Source organism: Lissotriton vulgaris, chromosome 1_1 (genome assembly GCF_964263255.1).
Source record: "Lissotriton vulgaris chromosome 1_1, aLisVul1.2, whole genome shotgun sequence".
Classification (NCBI taxonomy): domain Eukaryota; kingdom Metazoa; phylum Chordata; class Amphibia; order Caudata; family Salamandridae; genus Lissotriton; species Lissotriton vulgaris.
This window is the reverse complement of record NC_141685.1, coordinates 943,233,466-943,252,887: the sequence shown is the minus strand read 5'-3', so window position 1 is coordinate 943,252,887 and position 19,422 is coordinate 943,233,466. Positions and strand designations below refer to the sequence as shown.

The following is a 19,422-nucleotide window of genomic DNA, read 5'->3' as shown; positions in this document are numbered from 1 at the left end:
AGCCAAACATAAAATGATAAGAACTGAAAGTTATTATAATTTTATATTTTTGTTTCGGCACTGCTTGAAAGCAGTTGGGTGATCCGCCCCTGCTCACAGCTGAGGAGATATTCTTAAAATAACTTTCTTTTGGCCACTTATTCAATTCCATATGTTTGTCACACAAAGAAGACATGGCCGACGAGAAAAGTGACAAATTGTTTTATTGATTAGAACCCCTAGTGGGATAATCAATATATAACATTATTACCGCTATTGTGACAAATCAATTACTGTAATACTTAAAATAATTAAAACAGTTTAAAAAAAGACTTACAAAATTATAAAAAATTGATAGCATGCATATTCATCCGATGGAGATAATATTAAATTAGTCAATTCATCAATTAATCAATCAATCAAAGTTTGTAGAGCGCACTACTCACCCGTGAGGGTCTCAAGATGCTAGGGGAGGGGGTGTGAGCAGTTCCGTTGGTCATTCGAAGAGCAAGGTCTTGAGGTCCTTTTTGAACTGGTGCAGTGTAGGGTTTCGTCAGATGTGAAGGGGTAGTTCATTTGTGGTCTTGGCTGCACGGTAGGAGAAGGATCTGCCACCTGCTCTGGCCCTGTGGCAACGAGGAACGGGGGTTAGGGCAAGGTCGGCTGAGCAGAGTTTTGTCTTGGGGGCGAGGAAGGAGATTTGTTCATTGAGGTATTGGGGTCTGGTGTTGTGGAGGGCTCTGTAGGTGTGTGTGAGCAGTTTCAACGGGGATCAGTGGAGATCACGGAGATGTTGGGTGATGTGGTCATATTGTGGGATGTTGAGGATAAGTTCGGCTGCGGCGTTCTGGATGGTCTGGAGTTTGCAGAGTTTTTTGTTGATTTCGGCATAGAGAGTGTTTCCGTAGTACAGTCTGCTGGTGATGGTCTTCCTGGAGTCGGGGGGTTCCACTTGAAGGTCTTGCGAAGTATGCGGAGGGTGTTGAAGCATGTGGAGGACACATCGTTGATCTGGCGGTTCATGGTGAGTGAATAGTCGAGTATGATGCAGAGGTTGCATGTGTGGTCCATTGGGTGGGGTGGGTTTCCTAAGGCGGGTGGCACCAGGGTGTTGTCCCATGCAGAGGGGGTGGAGCTGAGGATGAGGACTTCTGTTTTCTCCGAGATGAGCTTCAGGCAGCTGTTGCTCATCCAGGTTTCAACATCTTTCATGCCTTCTTGGAAATTGTGCCTCGTGATGTCGGGTTCCATGGTGAGGGAGAGGATGAGCTGGGTATCATCGGCATAGGATACGATGTTAAGTCCGTGGTTTATGATGATGGTTGGGAGGGGGGCCATGTAGAGGATGAAGAGTGTGGGGCTGAGGGAGGATCCTTGGGGCACTTGGCAACTGATCTCTTTCGGTTCTGAGAGGAAGGGTAGAAGTCTTATTCTCTGTGTTCTGCCTGAGAGGAAAGATTGTATCAAGTCTAAGGCTGTTCCTTGGATGCTGGCGTTGTGGAGCCAGGTGGCTAGTGTGCGGTGGGAGACAGTGTTGAAGGCTGCTGAAAGGTCCAGGAGGATGAGGGCTGCCGAGTGGCCTTGATCGAGGAGGGCACGGATGTTATCGGTGAAGGCTATGAGGGCCGTCTCGGTGGTTTGGTTGTTGCGGAATCTAGATTGAGAGGTATCTAGGATGCTGTTGGTTTCTATGAAGTGTGCTAGTGGGGTGTTGACGGCCTTTTCAATGACTTTGGCAGCAAAAGGGAGCAGTGAGATGGGCCTGAAGTTCTTGAGATCCGTCTGGACTGTGGAGGGCTTCTTTAGGAGGGAGTTGACTTTGACGCATTTCCAATCGTCGGGGAATGTGGCAGGTTCAAGGGAGCAGATGATAGTTCTGCGTCGGTCGGGTGCGATGGCTGTGGCCGGCCTGTGGAAAATGTACGGTGGGCAGGGTCAGTATGTGCTCCAGAGTGGATACTCTCCATTGTCTTTACTGTGTCTTCTGTGGTGAGAGGGGTCCAGGTGAGGAGGGTCTGTCAGATGGCGTCATTGTGGGTTGGAGATGAGGTGAAGCCATGGTCTTGGTCATCAATGTTGTCGTACAGCGTCTTGAACCTGAGGTGAAAGGTGGAGCTAAGTTTGTTGCAGAGGTCTGGGAGTGAGGGGCGTCGGTTGTTTCGCTGTTGGGCCTGGCAAATTCTTGTATGATGGAAAAGAGTTCCTTGGAATTATGAATGTTGAAGAGGATTCTGTCTTGGATGAAGATTCTATTTGTTGATTTGATGAGTTGGTGGTGTGCTGTGATGGCTGCTTTGTAGGTGGAGTTTGCTTCCAGGGTTTTGTTGTTTCTCCCCGTCTTCTCCAGTCATAGGCATGAGTGCTTGGATTCTCGGAGGTCCGTGGTAAACCAGTTGGCTTTCTTGTTGTGTCGTCTGTCTCGCAGTGTTCTGGAGGGGGGCAAGAGTGTTGGCGCAGGAGGCAATAAATTGGTGGAGGTTGCTTGCCACTGTGTTGGTGTCTGTTGTAGTTGGGGGAGGAGTGCAGGTGAGAGCGGAGGTGAGGTGTTCTTTGGAGACTTTGTTCCAGCTTCTGCGTGGGGGGAGGAGCATGCACTTCTGTGCAGTGGGTTTCGAGAAGGAGAAATGGATGCAATGGTGATCTGTCCAGAGCGTTTCTGTTGTTTGGCTGAAGCGCATGTTGTTTCCTCCAGCGAAGATCGGGTCGAGTGTGTGTCCTGCTGTGTGAGTGGGGGTGGAGACAAGTTGCTTCAGTCCTATGTGAGTAAGGTTCTCCAGGAGGGTGGTGGTGTTGGAATCACTGTGGTTGCCTAGGTGGAAGTTCAGGTTCTCGAGTAGAATGTAGTCCGTATATGCGAGGGCATGGGGTGTAATGTGGTCTGCAATTACATTGGTGAAGGGGGTGCGGGTCTGGGAGGTCTGTAGGCAAGTGTTCCTAGTAGTGTCGTTCTGGGGGTTAGGCAGGGTCTGGAAGTCGATGTGTTCAATGAGGGGCGAGGCGTCGTCCGAGTTGGTGGTTGTTAATCGAAGGGAACGTTTGTGGATGATGGCAGGCCTCCTCATGGGCGGTTGTGGCGGTCTTTCCTCAGGATCGTGTATCCGTCGGGGATGGTGGTTACAATGTCGGAAGTGAAGCTGGCATTGGTCCAGGTCTCTGTGAGGAAGACGACGTCGGGCAAGTGAGTGTTGAGGAGGTCCCTTATTTCTACGCCATGTCTGTTCAGGGAGCGTATGTTGAGGAGGATGCAGTTCAGTGGCTTCTGTACGGTGCCGTCTGGTGAGTTAGGGGTGGCGGCCTGGATCCCGAGGTGGGTGAAGGTGTGGCAGCAGTGTCAGCAGCAGATTGGGCCCTGGGTGTTGCTCGACGTAGAGAGCTGGCAGTTGTTGTTGCATCTGTGGTTGAGTGTGTGGAGAGTGCTGGGGTCGTAGCGGCGGGGGATTCGGGGGACCAGGGTCCCTGGCACTGGTAGTGGTCTGGTCGTAGACAGGGTCAGGCCGGCTGGCCTTTGGGGCGTCTTCGGCGCACCAGCTGCGCAGCTCCCTTTAAGTAGGGGTTGGGGAGGGTGAGCAGCTGGGAGGCAGAAGAGGCACGCTGGGGAGAGGGGCCACTGGGCAGCAGCAGCAGGTGGCAAACAGAAAACAGAAAAGGCAGACAAAGAAGGCAAACAAAATATGGAAGCAGAAAATGGCAGACAGAAAAAATGATGATGGAAAAGAGTTCCTTGGAATTATGAATGTTGAAGAGGATTCTGTCTTAGATGAAGATTCTATTTGTTGATTTGATGAGTTGGTGGTGTGCTGTGATGGCTGCTTTGTAGGTGGAGTTTGCTTCCAGGGTTTTGTTGTTTCTCCCCGTCTTCTCCAGTCATAGGCATGAGTGCTTGGATTCTCGGAGGTCCGTGGTAAACCAGTTGGCTTTCTTGTTGTGTCGTCTGTCTCGCAGTGTTCTGGAGGGGGGAAAGAGTGTTGGCGCAGTTGGCAATAAATTGGTGGAGGTTGCTTGCCGCTGTGTTGGTGTCTGTTGTAGTTGGGGGAGGAGTGCAGGTGAGAGCGGAGGTGAGGTGTTCTTTGGAGACTTTGTTCCAGCTTCTGCGTGGGGGGAGGAGCATGCACTTCTGTGCAGTGGGTTTCGAGAAGGAGAAATGGATGCAATGGTGATCTGTCCAGAGCGTTTCTGTTGTTTGGCTGAAGCGCATGTTGTTTCCTCCAGCGAAGATCGGGTCGAGTGTGTGTCCTGCTGTGTGAGTGGGGGTGGAGACAAGTTGCTTCAGTCCTATGTGAGTAAGGTTCTCCAGGAGGGTGGTGGTGTTGGAATCACTGTGGTTGCCTAGGTGGAAGTTCAGGTTCTCGAGTAGAATGTAGTCCCTATAGGCGAGGGCATGGGGTGTAATGTGGTCTGCAATTACATTGGTGAAGGGGGTGCGGGTCTGGGAGGTCTGTAGGCAAGTGTTCCTAGTAGTGTCGTTCTGGGGGTTAGGCAGGATCTGGAAGTCGATGTGTTCAATGAGGGGCGAGGCGTCGTCCGAGTTGGTGGTTGTTAATCGAAGGGAACGTTTGTGGATGATGGCAGGCCTCCTCATGGGCGGTTGTGGCGGTCTTTCCTCAGGATCTTGTATCCGTCGGGGATGGTGGTTACAATGTCGGAAGTGAAGCTGGCATTGGTCAGGTCTCTGTGAGGAAGACGACGTCGGGCAAGTGAGTGTTGAGGAGGTCCCTTATTTCTACGCCATGTCTGTTCAGGGAGCGTATGTTGAGGAGGATGCAGTTCAGTGGCTTCTGTACGGTGCCGTCTGGTGAGTTAGGGGTGGCGGCCTGGATCCCGAGGTGGGTGAAGGTGTGGCAGCAGTGTCAGCAGCAGATTGGGCCCTGGGTGTTGCTCGACGTAGAGAGCTGGCAGTTGTTGTTGCATCTGTGGTTGAGTGTGTGGAGAGTGCTGGGGTCGTAACGGCGGGGGATTCGGGGGACCAGGGTCCCTGGCACTGGTAGTGGTCTGGTCGTAGACAGGTTCAGGCCGGCTGGCCTTTGGGGCGTCTTCGGCGCACCAGCTGCGCAGCTCCCTTTAAGTAGGGGTTGGGGAGGGTGAGCAGCTGGGAGGCAGAAGAGGCACGCTGGGGAGAGGGGCCACTGGGCAGCAGCAGCAGGTGGCAAACAGAAAACAGAAAAGGCAGACAAAGAAGGCAAACAAAAAATGGAAGCAGAAAATGGCAGACAGAAAAAAGGCAAACACAGAAAAGGAAAAACAGAGAAAGGCAAACAGAAAGGATAGCACACACAGAGCGCACTAGCAGAAGAGCAGGCTCTTCCACTAGATCACCAGGGATGAGGTGCGAACACTCACCTGAAGCTCAAGCTGGCGCTAAGGGCAGAGCCTTAACGGTGAAGCTGCGCGGGGGAGAGCGGTGACTCCCATCAGGAGGTTGGAGGTCTTGCTCATCTTGGTGCACCGAGGCCGCCATTATTTAAGGGTCAGAGAGGGTGAGCAGCTGGGAGGCAGGAGCAACACGCTGGGGGGCTTGGGCATTGGGGGCAGCAGTAGTGGGGAGCAAACAGAAAACAGAAAAGGTAAACAAAAGAAGGCACCCAAAAAAGGCAAAAAGAAAAAGGTAGACAGAAAAAAGGCAAACAGAAAAAGATGACGCACACAAAGCCGACTAGCAGAAGAGCAGGCTCTTCCACTAGACCACCAGGGATGAGGCACTGGCAGGAGTACTTGTTATGGTAAACTTAAAAAATAACGATGGTGCACTACTGAGACTGAAGGGCAGACATAAAGTGCATGTCTTTAATTTGTAACCCTCCATGACACAGTTCACATGAGCCTGTCTTATAGACAGAATTACACAAATGACTTTTCTAGGCATTGAGTGGTAGTACCCCTAATCTAAGTGACAATATTGCCTGCCCAACACCATGATCTTAAGGGAAGGATAAATATTTCTGTGGTTGTATATCATCGTATAAAATATACGGCAATGATTTACATAACTGTAAATTCATGCTATGGTTAATGCCACAAAAGTGACTTAATCTTGGACTAGAGTGTTTTGAGTAGAGATCAATTTGGACAGAAGGCTAAACATATACGTATTCCATTTTATTTTCCAATTTATCTAAAACCAATTTAAGATTTTCAATAAAGTGTAGAAGAAATGGGCAATCTTGTTACTCATTAATATCAAACCGACTCCTTATGCACAAAAACATTGTGAAGATTGTCTTACAGTAAATCAATAACTATGTATACATGCAAATTAAACATGAGAGACAGACTGCTAATTTTTGGGACAATAGAATATACAGACATAACCACTGATTTTCAGAATCTGGAAAATACTCCTTTGAATTCATGTAAAAATAGACATGAAAATAGGAAACCCAAGTCACATAATCTTTGGAAAATAACTTTCTCTCTGTGTTATGTCGACTCTCACATCTCCTTGTGTTTTTTGTCTTTCCCTCTTTACAGTTCTTGGCATTTGACACCCAGCTCCTGATGGGGAACCGGCGGTATTCCATCAGTCCAGAGGAGTACATATTCGGAGCCCTCAATATTTACTTGGACATCGTCTACATTTTCTCCTTCTTCCTTCAAATCTTTGGCTCAAACCGCGAGTGACCTCGAAATCTCAATTCTCCCTCTTCTGAAGCATAAAAAAAAACACAAAAATGAGGAAAAACACAAAAATAATGTTTTCCTCATAACAAGCTCTGTTCCCTAAGGCAGTTTCACCAGTTTCTGATTGTGTAAGAGGACTCACGATCGTTGTCCATGGTATGGATTTCATCAGCAATATATTTTACACCATATCTCCACTGGTGCTTCTACTCAGTGATTATGGCTTTTTACACCCAGAGGTTTCCTATAATTGTACAAATGCAACTTTATTCGCCCTGTCAACAGTCACTTCCTCCACACCCGCACAGCATGCTGGGAGATAAACGTAATGGTCAATGCTCATAGCTTGCAGTCTCCATATTTCCATACCACTTAGCTGATTGAGGGGGATTTCACTTGTGTGACTAGATTGGATTGCTGCTAGGAAAGAAGTAGAAAACTAGGGCAGAGAATACAGGGGTCCCTATAAATACGCATGTATCTCATCCATGACCCGAAAAACCGAAGGTGAATCCTTCAGTGCCTCACATAGGCACTTGCTATCAAAATGGGAGGAATGTGCAATATGTCTTCACTCAAGGTCCTACCTCCAAATCTGTAGAATGAGCAGGTATGCACACTTCAGGTTCTGGTAGGTGCCTCCATGTGAACACAGCCCTTCACATACAGCATGTGCTGGTCTTGTTGTAGGAGAACTATAGCATGTTGCTTATCTCCACCAGCATGCTCACAGTGAATACTCGTTATCACAACTGCATGCAGATGAATGGATCCATGAATCCTGGGAGCCTGGGCCATAAAGATGACAATTGAAAAATGTGGTTGGACATCTCTAACTTATAACTCCCACCTTGTATAATATTCATTAAAATGTGCAATAAAGCGAAGCTGGAGATTCATGGGGCATCTTCAGACTGGACGTTCTGAGCGAATCCTTGCAAATTCTACGCGCAGACGAACAGCTCATTGGCGCACAAGTCTTCTCCATATCTGCTCCTCAGATAAACTTTGTTATTGTGCTAAATTGTAGCTGCTATAGTGAGTTACTCTGGATAAAGTCTAATTTTCTACAGAGGAAAGCTTTGTGAATTGGACTGGAGTGACTGAATTTAATGTAGGTGGGCTTCACTCAATTTGGTTGCATGAATACAGCTTTAAAGAGATAGTTAGCAAATTCGGTATTTAATGGGTGATGTCTAGAACTTAAAAAGCTGCAATAAGGGGATCTATTTGAGTGGGATCTTTTTATATATATATTTCGAGTGTTTACTGTAGGTACCTGTTTGGGCATTTGGTTTAATTAGTGTGTTGTCCAGTCTGTGTGTATTAATCTAGTGGAGTACTTTTAATAGATGTGTCTGTCAGTCAAGATGTGTATTTCCGCTCTGATTGTGTTCATTTGTCTACAGATGTATAGAGTAAATTAATGTGTAGAGTTCATTATTGGGTCCTCAGTTCTGCTGAGTGCTCATAGACTTTTTAAGGCAGCTATATTGCCTGGGTGGATATATAGTTTGAAATGGGATATAAAGTTTTATGGATATGCATAACATGATGTTTAGTGCACAGCTCAGATAGTAAAATGCAAACCCTGTTTTTGGTTGTCCAGTTTTTAGCAGGGTAGATTTGTACATCTTTACATCTGTAAATATTGCACACACCCAACCACACACATACACACACACACACACAGGCAAACAGTTTTCAAAATAAACTTTAGGGAGCATACTAACAAGAACTGACGAATCAGCATCGATACGTCAGATTTCTTGTGCCTGCCTCAAATGTCCTAACGATGTCATGGACACTATGTATTTACTATATATTGTTCAATGGCGCAAGGATTCACTGATCCATCAGAAATTCTGCTGCATCTTTTGGCGCTAACGTGACACAGTGCTGGTGTTGTCCTTAAGACTGATGCAACTCCAGCAATGCGTCACAACACAGAGTCGACTTCCATGCGTCAATCTTTAAGCTGGATTGGGAAGACATAGGGATTTTGATGCCGTCAAGTCGTAGAGTCACGCAGTGAAAAGCTGTACATTTCACTACATCAGTTCTACTTGGCTTTTAATGTAGGAGCACCTACCCTGCATATATTATACCTGACGCAGGTATAATTTGAAACAGGCTTCTACAAACTGACGCATTGGGCCTAATGTATCAGCTTGTAAATATGGAGCACTGTGGAGCACTGAATGCGCCACCGCTGCATTAAAAAATGACACTGCAATGGCACTAGCTCCTTGTAAACATGTCCCTAGGTTTGGCTGTTGGAGAGATTCTCTTCCTGAGGCTGAATGAAGCATGAATGACTGAATTTCTGAAGGCCTTCAAAGCTTCCAGGGCCCAAAAAAAGAGTACATAACCTAAAGTCATGCTTACATGCAAATAAATATGTATGCACAGGTTGGAGTATTTGCATTTGTTATACACTTGTCAAAATGCATACATTTATATAACGGAGTGTAATGATATTTTACACTATTTATTAATGTGGTGTATCTATGTATACATGTGCAACTATATATTTACTTAAATATATATGAATATAGATATGTAGACATTTATATTTTATACAGATCAATTTCTGATTAGGTGAATCTGATGTGGACTATATACATATGAGGAGAGGGTGTTTGGATCATAAAAGTTGCATAGATCAGGTATCCCTATTTGATGTATGGCTTGCAAAGGTTAAGCTCAACATTTGATTTTTAATACTGTAAATTACAATGGCCTAACTGAGATTCATGCTAAAAAAAGGATTGCTCAATATGGCTCCCTGAAAGTCTTTAAAAGACAACTGTTTGAAACTTGATTTAGAGCATATGCTATATACTTTTTCTGCGGTACAATGCTGAGAATTTTGCAGACAGTGCCCGCTATTTGGAACTTCCCAGAGTGTCTCAGGAGTGGAAACTTTTAAGCAGTCTCACTTAAATTTTGACAATATGAATTCTTTACGTCAGCTAAAATGTTTTTTAGGACTAGAGATCCTAAGTGATTTAACTGTTGCACACTCTGCAAATCTCTTGATAACAGGGCTTGAAGCCACTAAATCACTTTTTGTTATGCTTCAAGTCTGTTTCTGTAAAGTAAAAGGGATTTAGAAATGGTTGCCGTTACGCAGTTTGGAAGTGGTGTGTTTTAGGTGTTCCTTCCAAATTGCGAATTGGTGACATACGTATTAATGGTTTGCAACCATAATTCTGGTTGCACACCATTAATCAGGAACCAGATCTGAAGTTAGGTTAGTAAATGATTTCAGTGGCGGTTCACATAGGGCGTGCTGCGGGGGTGGGGCGGGGGAGGGGGAGGGGTAAACTCGGACATACGACGGAACGGAGGAAAGTAAATATTACGTTCCTCCATTCCGTCATATGTCCGAGTTTACTACCCCACCACCTTGCCCTTCCCCGCCTCACCGCCCCGCAGCACTCCCTATGTGAGCCACAACTGAATGGTTTGCAAACAGGAAAGGGGTCTCATCTTTTTCTTTAGGAATCAGGGGGACGAATTTGGGGAGCTTTGGCAGTGGTCCAGGGGACCTTACTGAAGCTTTTCAAAATGGAAACATTTTTTGACTTATTTACAAGCCCCTTGCCCCACTGGTGTATCACGTTGTGTGATGCACCGGCAGCGCAACCTGCTGCATGATATTTACAAGCATGCGTAAAGCCACCCTGCCTGGCTTTACAAGTGCTTGTAAATATCGCCCCTTTTCACGCAACACTTTGCGTGTTAGGGGTGAGACATGGGTGTTGCTGTGGGTGTTCTCACGCATTATCCATGTCCACTGATGCATTTCCAGATATACGAGCAATCATAAACCTGGAAATGCATCAGAATGCTACGCCGCCCCCCAGGGGTGGAGTAGCGAGGTGCAACAAGGAGAAATGTTTTCATTTCTCCTCATTTTTTTCCTTTTTCAATGTGTGCTGCATTCTACAGCATGCATTGGAAGACGAAATCACCTCAATTGATTGTTTTGTGCAGGAAGGTACTCCGTTCTGCACAAAACAATCTCCCCATGACGCAGGAATCCTTGCACCATGGTGTTGGGGTGCTGGCGCTGGCGCATGGCAGCCGTTTGTGTGCCAGCGCAAGGAAATGCACAGAGATGCAACATATGTTTCCATTTTAAAATGCAATCATTTGGATGGTGGTCTGCTGTCCCTTGCAGGCCACTACCGCTCTCATACAGCCAATCACATGCAGCTGTGAATTGCATCCTGTTTAATAAATAGTGATTAGGCAGGTCATTCTGCGACCCTCTTCAATTCCTTTTTTTCAAGCCAACCTATTGGTACATATGTAAATGTAAATGTACAAGTATTTATATAGCGCAAACCACCCACATCGCAGGCATCTAAGCGCTTGCTTAGGGAACCCGTCCTGGTATTCCCCTGTGAGATAACCCCAGCAGGGTATCCACAAGGTGAAAGCCAGGCATCCCGCTGCGAGGGGCCGTTGTGGAGATTAAGCAAGCTATTGCCCAGAGTCGCAGAGTGTGAACCCGTGAGTCGAGTAGGCACCGGAGCGAGAATTATCGAGTCCGTGGAATTATTGAGCCCAAGCCCCGTCAAGGCGGGGAATTGAACCCTGGTCCAGGGCCGATCTCAGCTTCCGGGTCTGCCGCCTCTAACCCCTGAGCCACACTTCTCCATGCCAGTTCACAAAATAAAATGCTGGACGCAAAATGTTGGTGCCAAAATCATGGCCACTTTATGCAGCAAGTCAACAGTATATCCAGAACTGAGCTGACCATGTCTTCTTTGGCTGTAAAAAATCTGACAACGATTCTACAAAACCCTGATGGATCTTTCGGTGGTGAAGAGAATTGGTTAAAGCACCCTGCTTTATTCAGAACATATCGGACCAGGTTTCCAGATTAGTAAATTTGAAAAGTATTCTTACTTTTTAAACTTACATTCAGGTGCCAAATTGTGAAATTTCTTTCCACTCCTGCTTAAATCCAAAGTAAACCACATGGAGTTTTGAAAAAACAAAAACACCTAATTATTCGAGCTAATGTCATATATAGCATCTGTCAGCAGCACCAAGTGACCATTCAGAGAGTATGTTTGTGCTTCATAAGCAGCTACACAGGAGAAATTAAAAGCATGACTACCTTTAACGGAGTCACAAATAGCCCACGTGGTTATGTGTCCATGGGATGTATAAGCTTAAATCACTATGAGTTAGACCGGTGCTTAATTTGTAAAAAAACATAAGTGTCAATGCCCTCGTCTGGAGGCCACCTCAGCTTGGACCACCCATTGCTCCCTACCAGCAGTGCCAATTACAATACAACCCCAATTACCAACCATCACAATGCGACAAGTGTGACAATTCAGACTATTCCAGGCCACCAAGACATACGAATGGCTGGGGTGGCAAGTATTCATAATTTGTATACTTAATTAATAAGTAACAAATCACTGTTGTTGCGCTCACCTCGGTACCGGTGTTGATAATTCAGTACCAGTGCCTGGCACCGGAAACCACCGGCTAAAATTAAGGACTGAGTTGGACCCCTCAGTATAGGGAATAACTGCGTGACACTGGATTACCGCACAGTATTCTGCTAACTATTCTCTGATCCCAGGAGTTTATGCAGGTGATCTGAGTGGTGATAAATGGGAGAAGTGGGCGAGTGAGAGGGAGAGGTGGAGGGCGTTTGCCTGGGAGAGCAGTGGAGGGAAGTGGAAGAATAGTTTTGGAACATTGCCTGCTCCTCCTTTGCCAAAGATAACGTTGCCAGGACTGGAATAAAGCTTAACTGCAATGTAGTCAAAGCCTCAGGCGAGCTTACCATCTGGTACATTGGGCTAGTCCTGCTCAGACAGGGTAGAATAGCATACAGTAACTTCTCTCCACCTGAATTGTAATCATGGCATTTGTGCGAGTGGCTGCTGTGATTCCTTTCAAAGTGCTGAGGTGACCATTCCAACAACAGGATTCCTTTCCGTCTCATGCTTCAACCTATCTGACCTCCCACCTGTTTTCAAAATCATGTCTGCACTGAGATCCTTCTTCATACATGTCCTCCACACAGACCCAGGACAGCAAAGCTTTCTCAACCCTCATTTCAGCAGTGAAACTGATGCTGTTCCATTGGCAGGCTGTACTTCATTTTTGAGGAGTGTAGGTGCATGGAGCGGTGTGCAGTTCCATCATGAGATAGCTACAACCATGAGATAGTTTGATTGCCTAATGTCTAGCTTCTTTCTGAAGTCCGCATTTGATCCATGGCGTGTATATTTTCATTCAGATCTTTATTTACCTACTGGTAGGTCCTACTTTCCTTTCAAGGGTACATGTTCTCTGCTCGTGTTCTGTTTTCTTGTGTGCTGTATTTGATGCAGTTCACTTTTATCATTGGGGTGAAAGCGGGTTCCTTGGGGAGTTTACATTTCTGTGAAGATCTAGCTACACTATGTAGGCCATCATTTTCAAGATGGTAGCCTTGCATTGGATGGTGTTCATTTCCAAGAAAGCATAGCATTTGTTGGTATATAGTTGCATTTTAAGGTTTATAGCTCTATTAGACGTTTTGGTTTTGTACTTTTTGTTTGTGGCATATTTCATTGTGTGCTGGAAATTTCCATTGGATATAGTTTCAATGTATGCTATTTATTTTAAAGTTGCTATACATTGTTTTGTTGCTGTCGATTTTCATTGTATAAGCCCGTTAGGGATTGTGCATGTTCATAGGAATTGAACTCCTTTTGACTTTGCACATTTCATAGAAATATAATTTCATTTTGAATTTTGCATTTATATAGGAATATGACTCACTTGCCAAATGTACATTGTCAACGGAATATAATATTTCCATAAGGCCCGGCACATTTTTATAGGCTTATAATTGAGTTGTATAGGAATATAAATCCATTTAGCATTCCACATGCCATGGAAATGCAATAATATTGGCCAATGTAAATTTTCAGAGGAATACAATTCCATTCGGCATTGCACAGTTTCATAGGAAAAAGGATTCCTTTGGGCATTGCACATTTTTAAGCAGCAAAGTAACCTTTGAAATTATACAAATTTTGTGTGTATGTGTTTGCACAGACGTGTGTATGTGTGTGCGCATGAAGACACTTTGGTTGGGGTGTAGTTTCACTGTGTTCCTAGAGTGGGAGTTCTGAGTGTGCGTTGCTAGTAATAACGCACAACATTATCATAATAGTATCTCACTTGGCAATTTTAAGAGCATTTATATATTTTGGGAAGTATATTTTTGTATTGTGTGGTTTAGAGGCGTCTTTGTTATTTTATATTTTTGCATCGGAAACATTTCATTGTGTGCTGTAAATTTTATTTGAATATAATTTCACTGCACGGTGATCATTTTAAAGTGGGTGTGGATTGATTGACACAATTTTTCATATTTATATGATATAATTAGAGGGGGCATTGTACATTTGATTGAATAAAGCGTCACTAGGTGTTTTTACAGTGGGTATTGCTGCATTGAGTCGCATGCATTTTAATGGGGGTATGATCCTATTGTATGTGTACATTTTTGTGCTGCTATTGATCCACAATGTACTGTACATTTTCATCAGGCTGTGGTTCTTTTTTGTGCTGTGTCCATTATCATGGAGGTTATTTTTGATACACAGAAAATATAGTGAGAATATAAAATAGTAATAATCGATATAATATATAATATACATATTTTGGGGAGTATATTTTTACATTGCACGTTGTAAATGTTTGTGTGTGGGAGGATTTTATTTTGTAGTGTGTTGGAATTTTTACTAGGGTGTTAATTTTCATGTAGATACAACTCCAGTGAGAATTTTACTTTTTATGTGGTATAGTTCGATTTGTTCCATGTGCACAGTATCTTTTGTTATTGTTCATAGTTCCACTGAATGCTGTTTTCTTACTTGCATGTGTAGTTTAGGTGGGCTATGCATGGTTTCATATGATATTGTTTCATTCGGAATTCAACATTGTAGTGATGAAGTAATGCACACCGAGATAATGCCATTTGGGAATGTACTTTTTTGGGGCTATTAAGGGGAATAGTGATATTCGACGGCATACATTTTCACGAGGGCACAGTTTGATTTATGTTAACGCTATTTGGGGATGCGTGTTTTAATGGAGACTATTGTTCCACTGACTGGTTTGCATTTCATGGACGTACGAGTAGTGCTTAAATTGTAAAATACATAAGTGCCAGGGCTCTCGTCAGGAGGCCACTGCAGCTTGCACCATGCATTACCCCTGCTGTGTTGCCAATGATAGTAACAACACAACTACTAACCATCACACTCCAACAAGTGTGACAGTTCAGACTATTTCAGGCCCCCAAAGATATGAGAATGGCTTGCCCCCAAAGTTATAAGAATGGCTTGGGTGGCAGTTAATCGTATTTTTTAATGTATGTTTAATTAATAACTAATTGTTGTTGAGGTAATCTCTAAATGGGCCAGACAGTTGCACCTTGCGGCAGACTGTCACAAGTGCCCGGTGTTGACAATTAAGTGCTGGTGCAACAGGTTCAAAATTAAGCACCGGGTAAGAGGTACTGTTAGTTTTGGTAGGGTATGTGTATAATACCATTCTGTGATGTACTTTATCATGAGCTTCAGTTATATTGTGAAGTGTTCATTTTCCTGTGGGATTAATTACGTTGGATGGAGTACATTTTAAAGGGTGTTTAATTACCTACAAGTTTCCATGTAGAACATTTGTATTGGATCATGTGTACTTCATTTTCATTGGGCTATCATTTCCTTGTGTGTCAAATGCTTTCATGGAGATTGGAGTTCAGTTTGAGATTATTGAGTTTTTAAATGTTGTTGTAGAGTTTCATTGGACAGAATACATTTCCATGAAGAGTGTATTTCCATTGTGCACTGTTTGTTTCTAAGAGTATAGATCCATTAAGGGGATAATATTTAATTGGAATACATTTACGTATAGTATATACGCATTAGAATGCTTATATTACATGTGTGTTGTACATAATTTGGGAAATAAAGAAACATTGAGTGGTGAGAATGTTATTGTTACTGTAGTTTCCATATGTATTGTAGATTTTGCCTGTGATGTAAAGTTTCATAGACTTGTATTGATTTTTATGTGAGTATAGTTCTACCAGGATGTGTATATCACCGTTGTAAGCTTCATGGTGTCATTAGATACTGTGTACGAGGTAAACCTCCATTTGGTATTGCCCATTTTCATAAATATTTATTTAAGGTTTTGGGCTGCAATTTCATTGGTATTAGTTTTGCTTTGGTATACGCCCTAGGGTTAATATGTTGGACAGTGTACATTTGCTTTGTAGGGAGTTAAAATGTTTACAGTGAATCTTACTGTGACTGTGCAGGTGAAGTTATAGTTCTTAATACTGTTGCACATTTATCTTGATGTTTACATTATTATGTGTGGTGTACAATTTTATACATTACATTTGTTACGGAACGAGAAAAACGTTTACGTGGGTGGTGTTCATTTCCATGAGCGTTCCAGCTTTCCTAGGTTGTACCTATATCTAGGTGATTGCTCCATTGGGTGATGTGTATTGCATGAGGTTAAAGATCTGCTGAGTAAGGTGTATTGATCAATATCAGGTGATGCGCTGCACCCATAGCTTAATATGGACACGCATGACCCGAGTGGAAGATGTAAAGTTATATTCAATGGCATCAACCTATTGTGAGACTTGTATAGCTCTTGTCAAAAGTGCATTGATCAGTTTGGAGATGTATATTTTTAAAAGGATGTATAAATGCGGAAATACCAGACTGAGCTAAAGAGCCAGTGTGGTTCTGAGAGTACTTCCAAAGAAAGATACATAGCTCTGCTTATTCCAGAGAGGTGAAATGAAGGTGTCATTTAGACCTTTAGGTTTCTCTTGATATTACTAAGGTTTGCCAAGAGTGCACCGTGCTTGAAGCACCTGCTCAGCAAGCTTTTTTGCTTAAAGAAAACAAACTCTGAAAGCTTGTTTTCTCTAAACAAAAAAATGGCCACAAAGTGCAGGGAGATTTCTCTCTGTGCATGCGGGTCATGTTACATTTTCCCAGCCCGTGCCTGCCATGTTTTTCATAGAAGACACCATCAGGAAAAAGAGTGACTGTTATTCCTCCCTCAATAGGATGGGACAACAATCACTGCAACATGACTTCTTGACAGACAAGCATCCAGGGCAGAAATTTACACTGCCTGAACCAACAGAGGCACGGTGATTTGAACACAGCTCTTTCCCGACTCTAAATTGAGTGGAGGAACCTCAAGTTTAAGTACAGTGAAGGAACCTCAGGTTTGGCGAGTGGGAGCACTACTGAGTTGGAGCAGAGCTCCCAATCCTCTCTAAACAACTATAAATAAGGCCTCAGTAATTTTGTCTGATACTCATTTCATTGAGATCTGTGTAGCTCACTCAATAAGTGAATGCTTTATAGTGAAGTGCATATTGTATTATTCAATTGAATATATATATATATTTTAAATACGACTTCTGTCATCGTCCTATATCATTCCATTGGGTATTTTCTATGCCCCTTTAGCTTAAACCTTCCATAATTTATTTGGACTGAAAACTGTTCCCTTTGAAAGTTTTAAGTTATATCAAGTGATGCTTATTATTGTCAGTGGTTTATGTTTATTTTGTTAGTACACTACTGAATAGCAAAGAGTTCCAGTGAAAGGTGTATAGTTCCTTTGACACAGTGCTCCCAGGTTTAGCATCATTCAGAGTTTCCCTCAGACATTTAAAGATATAATTGTAGATGTATAGTTTTACTGGGAAGATTATGGGGTTGCATGGGTCCATTGATTGGTGGTTTGTGGTATTTTTAGGACCAAATTGAAATTTCTAGTTCTTATTCATAGTATATATTTACAGCTGAGGCATATAATGTTTTATTTGGGATAGTGTTTTTATCCAGAGCTGCACAACTATAATGTTTGCCAGCTGTATACCTCAATTGAAAGATGTTTAATCCTCGCTTAAATGCATTGCTGTGATAGATGTATCTGATCCCTTGCATTATGTGTAATAATAGATGTATAGTTCCAGTTTGTGAACTATAGTTCTTGCAGAAGCAACTTAGTACATCTCAAGGCTGCAAAGTTTCATTATGGAGTTGGGTTAATTAAGAAAGTCACACAAAATATTGGTACCACTTGGGTATCAGATACATCATTACAAAACACACATTACTATAATAAATCAAAACAGTTTTACTCAGTTGACTTAGAACCTAGATGTTCAGCTCAAGTTTGTAAATGCACTAACAGCTGGTGCCAGATATAACATGAAAGATGCATGCAGTTGGACACAGTGCGAACAGGGCCTCTGGTGGTCCTAAATAAATGTATCCATATTAAAAAAGTGTGTATAAGAATTGTTTTGTGATGTTCGATGTTCACAGTTCCATTGCAAATGTGTAATTCAATGAGATGTGCATACTCCTATTACGGGTGTTAACTTTGACTGATGTGCATAATGGGACTGAAAGTGGGAAGTTCCAATGGTGATGTATAGTTTACAGTGTACAGTTACTAAATAATCCAGTGGGCCTTTTATAACACTTTTGGAGATGCAAGTTACATTAGTTCAATTTGAAGTGTAGGATTCAATTGAGGGGTATAGTTATAGCAACGGTATATTATTCACTTGCAAGTGTATAGTTCATTTGAAGATCTGTAGTTTTGTTCTTTATATTTTATTTCAAAGGCGTTTTTTCAAGGTGTATAATTCCAGTGGTGGTGAATAGTTTTACAGGATTTTAGCTGAGAAGTTAGTTTCTTTTGATTCGATACTTTTATTCTGTGTATTGAGTTTTATTGGGAGTATATAGTTCAGATTCAGAGACCGCCAGAACAGGTAAGCGTGGTGGGGCAGTGGTGTGGGGCAGGGCGTTGCATGGGAGAAGTCGACAGACGATGCAGTGGACATTATTTATTTATTTAATTATACCTATTCTGTTGACATCCCCTTTCCCACCCGCCCCTCCGCATTTACCTGTGCTGGCCACCGCTGGTCAAATTGTACGTTTATTTCCATTGCGGAGGTAGACATCCAAAAAGGTATGTAGCCCAATAAAAATATCTCAGTAAGTAAATGTATTGTCATTATTATTGCAAAAACAACAATTGATGGACAGAATGTTGCACAATGTCAGAACATTCACCCCCAGTCACAGATCTGGGTTTAATCCATCGCTACTTTGCTGACCACACCACCGCAGATCAAACATGGCCATATGCAAATCAGTCTTGACCCTGTGCCTCATGGGAACAGTCAAGCCCAAACTGCCAAGCCATGTCTTCCCTGGACCGGAATCAAGCATCCTACGACCGGTTTCTGGCTATTAGCCTTCATCAGCCATGATAGCTTGATTCCAGTGGCATGGAGAGCACTGGACTCACGTCTGAGCCTACCCGTCCCACTCGGGGTGACATGGCTTGGCAGTTCGGGCTGAACTGTTCCCATGAGGCACAGGGTTAAGACTGATTTGCATATGACCATGTCTGAACTGGGGTGGCGTGGTGAGCAAAGTAACGATGGATTAATCCCAGATCTGTGACTGGGGGTGAATGTTTTGCCAATGTGCAACATTCCGTCCATCACCTTGTGTGTTTTGTCATTATTATTATCATCAACATCATCATTATTATTATTATTGTGATGGGTATTGTTATTATTAGTATTGTTGTTATTATTATTGTTATGGTTATTGTTAATATTATTATTGTTATTATTAGTGCTGTTGTTACTTTCAGAAATGTATGATCGTTGAAGGTATAGTGCTGCAGTGAGGAGTTGTAATTTATTTAGATTAT

General features: G+C 43.2%; 1 protein-coding gene across 1 annotated transcript in view; it reads left to right on the top strand.

Moving 5' to 3' along the window:
• Positions 1-6,735, top strand: part of FAIM2 (Fas apoptotic inhibitory molecule 2) — a 216,232-nt gene extending 209,497 nt beyond the window's left edge. Inside the window, exon 12 of the mRNA XM_086936398.1 lies at positions 6,445-6,735. Coding sequence (XP_086792524.1) covers positions 6,445-6,594 — 150 coding nt within the window. The 3' untranslated portion in view covers positions 6,595-6,735. The remainder of the gene's footprint in view (positions 1-6,444) is intronic.
• The last annotated feature ends 12,687 nt before the right edge of the window (positions 6,736-19,422 follow it).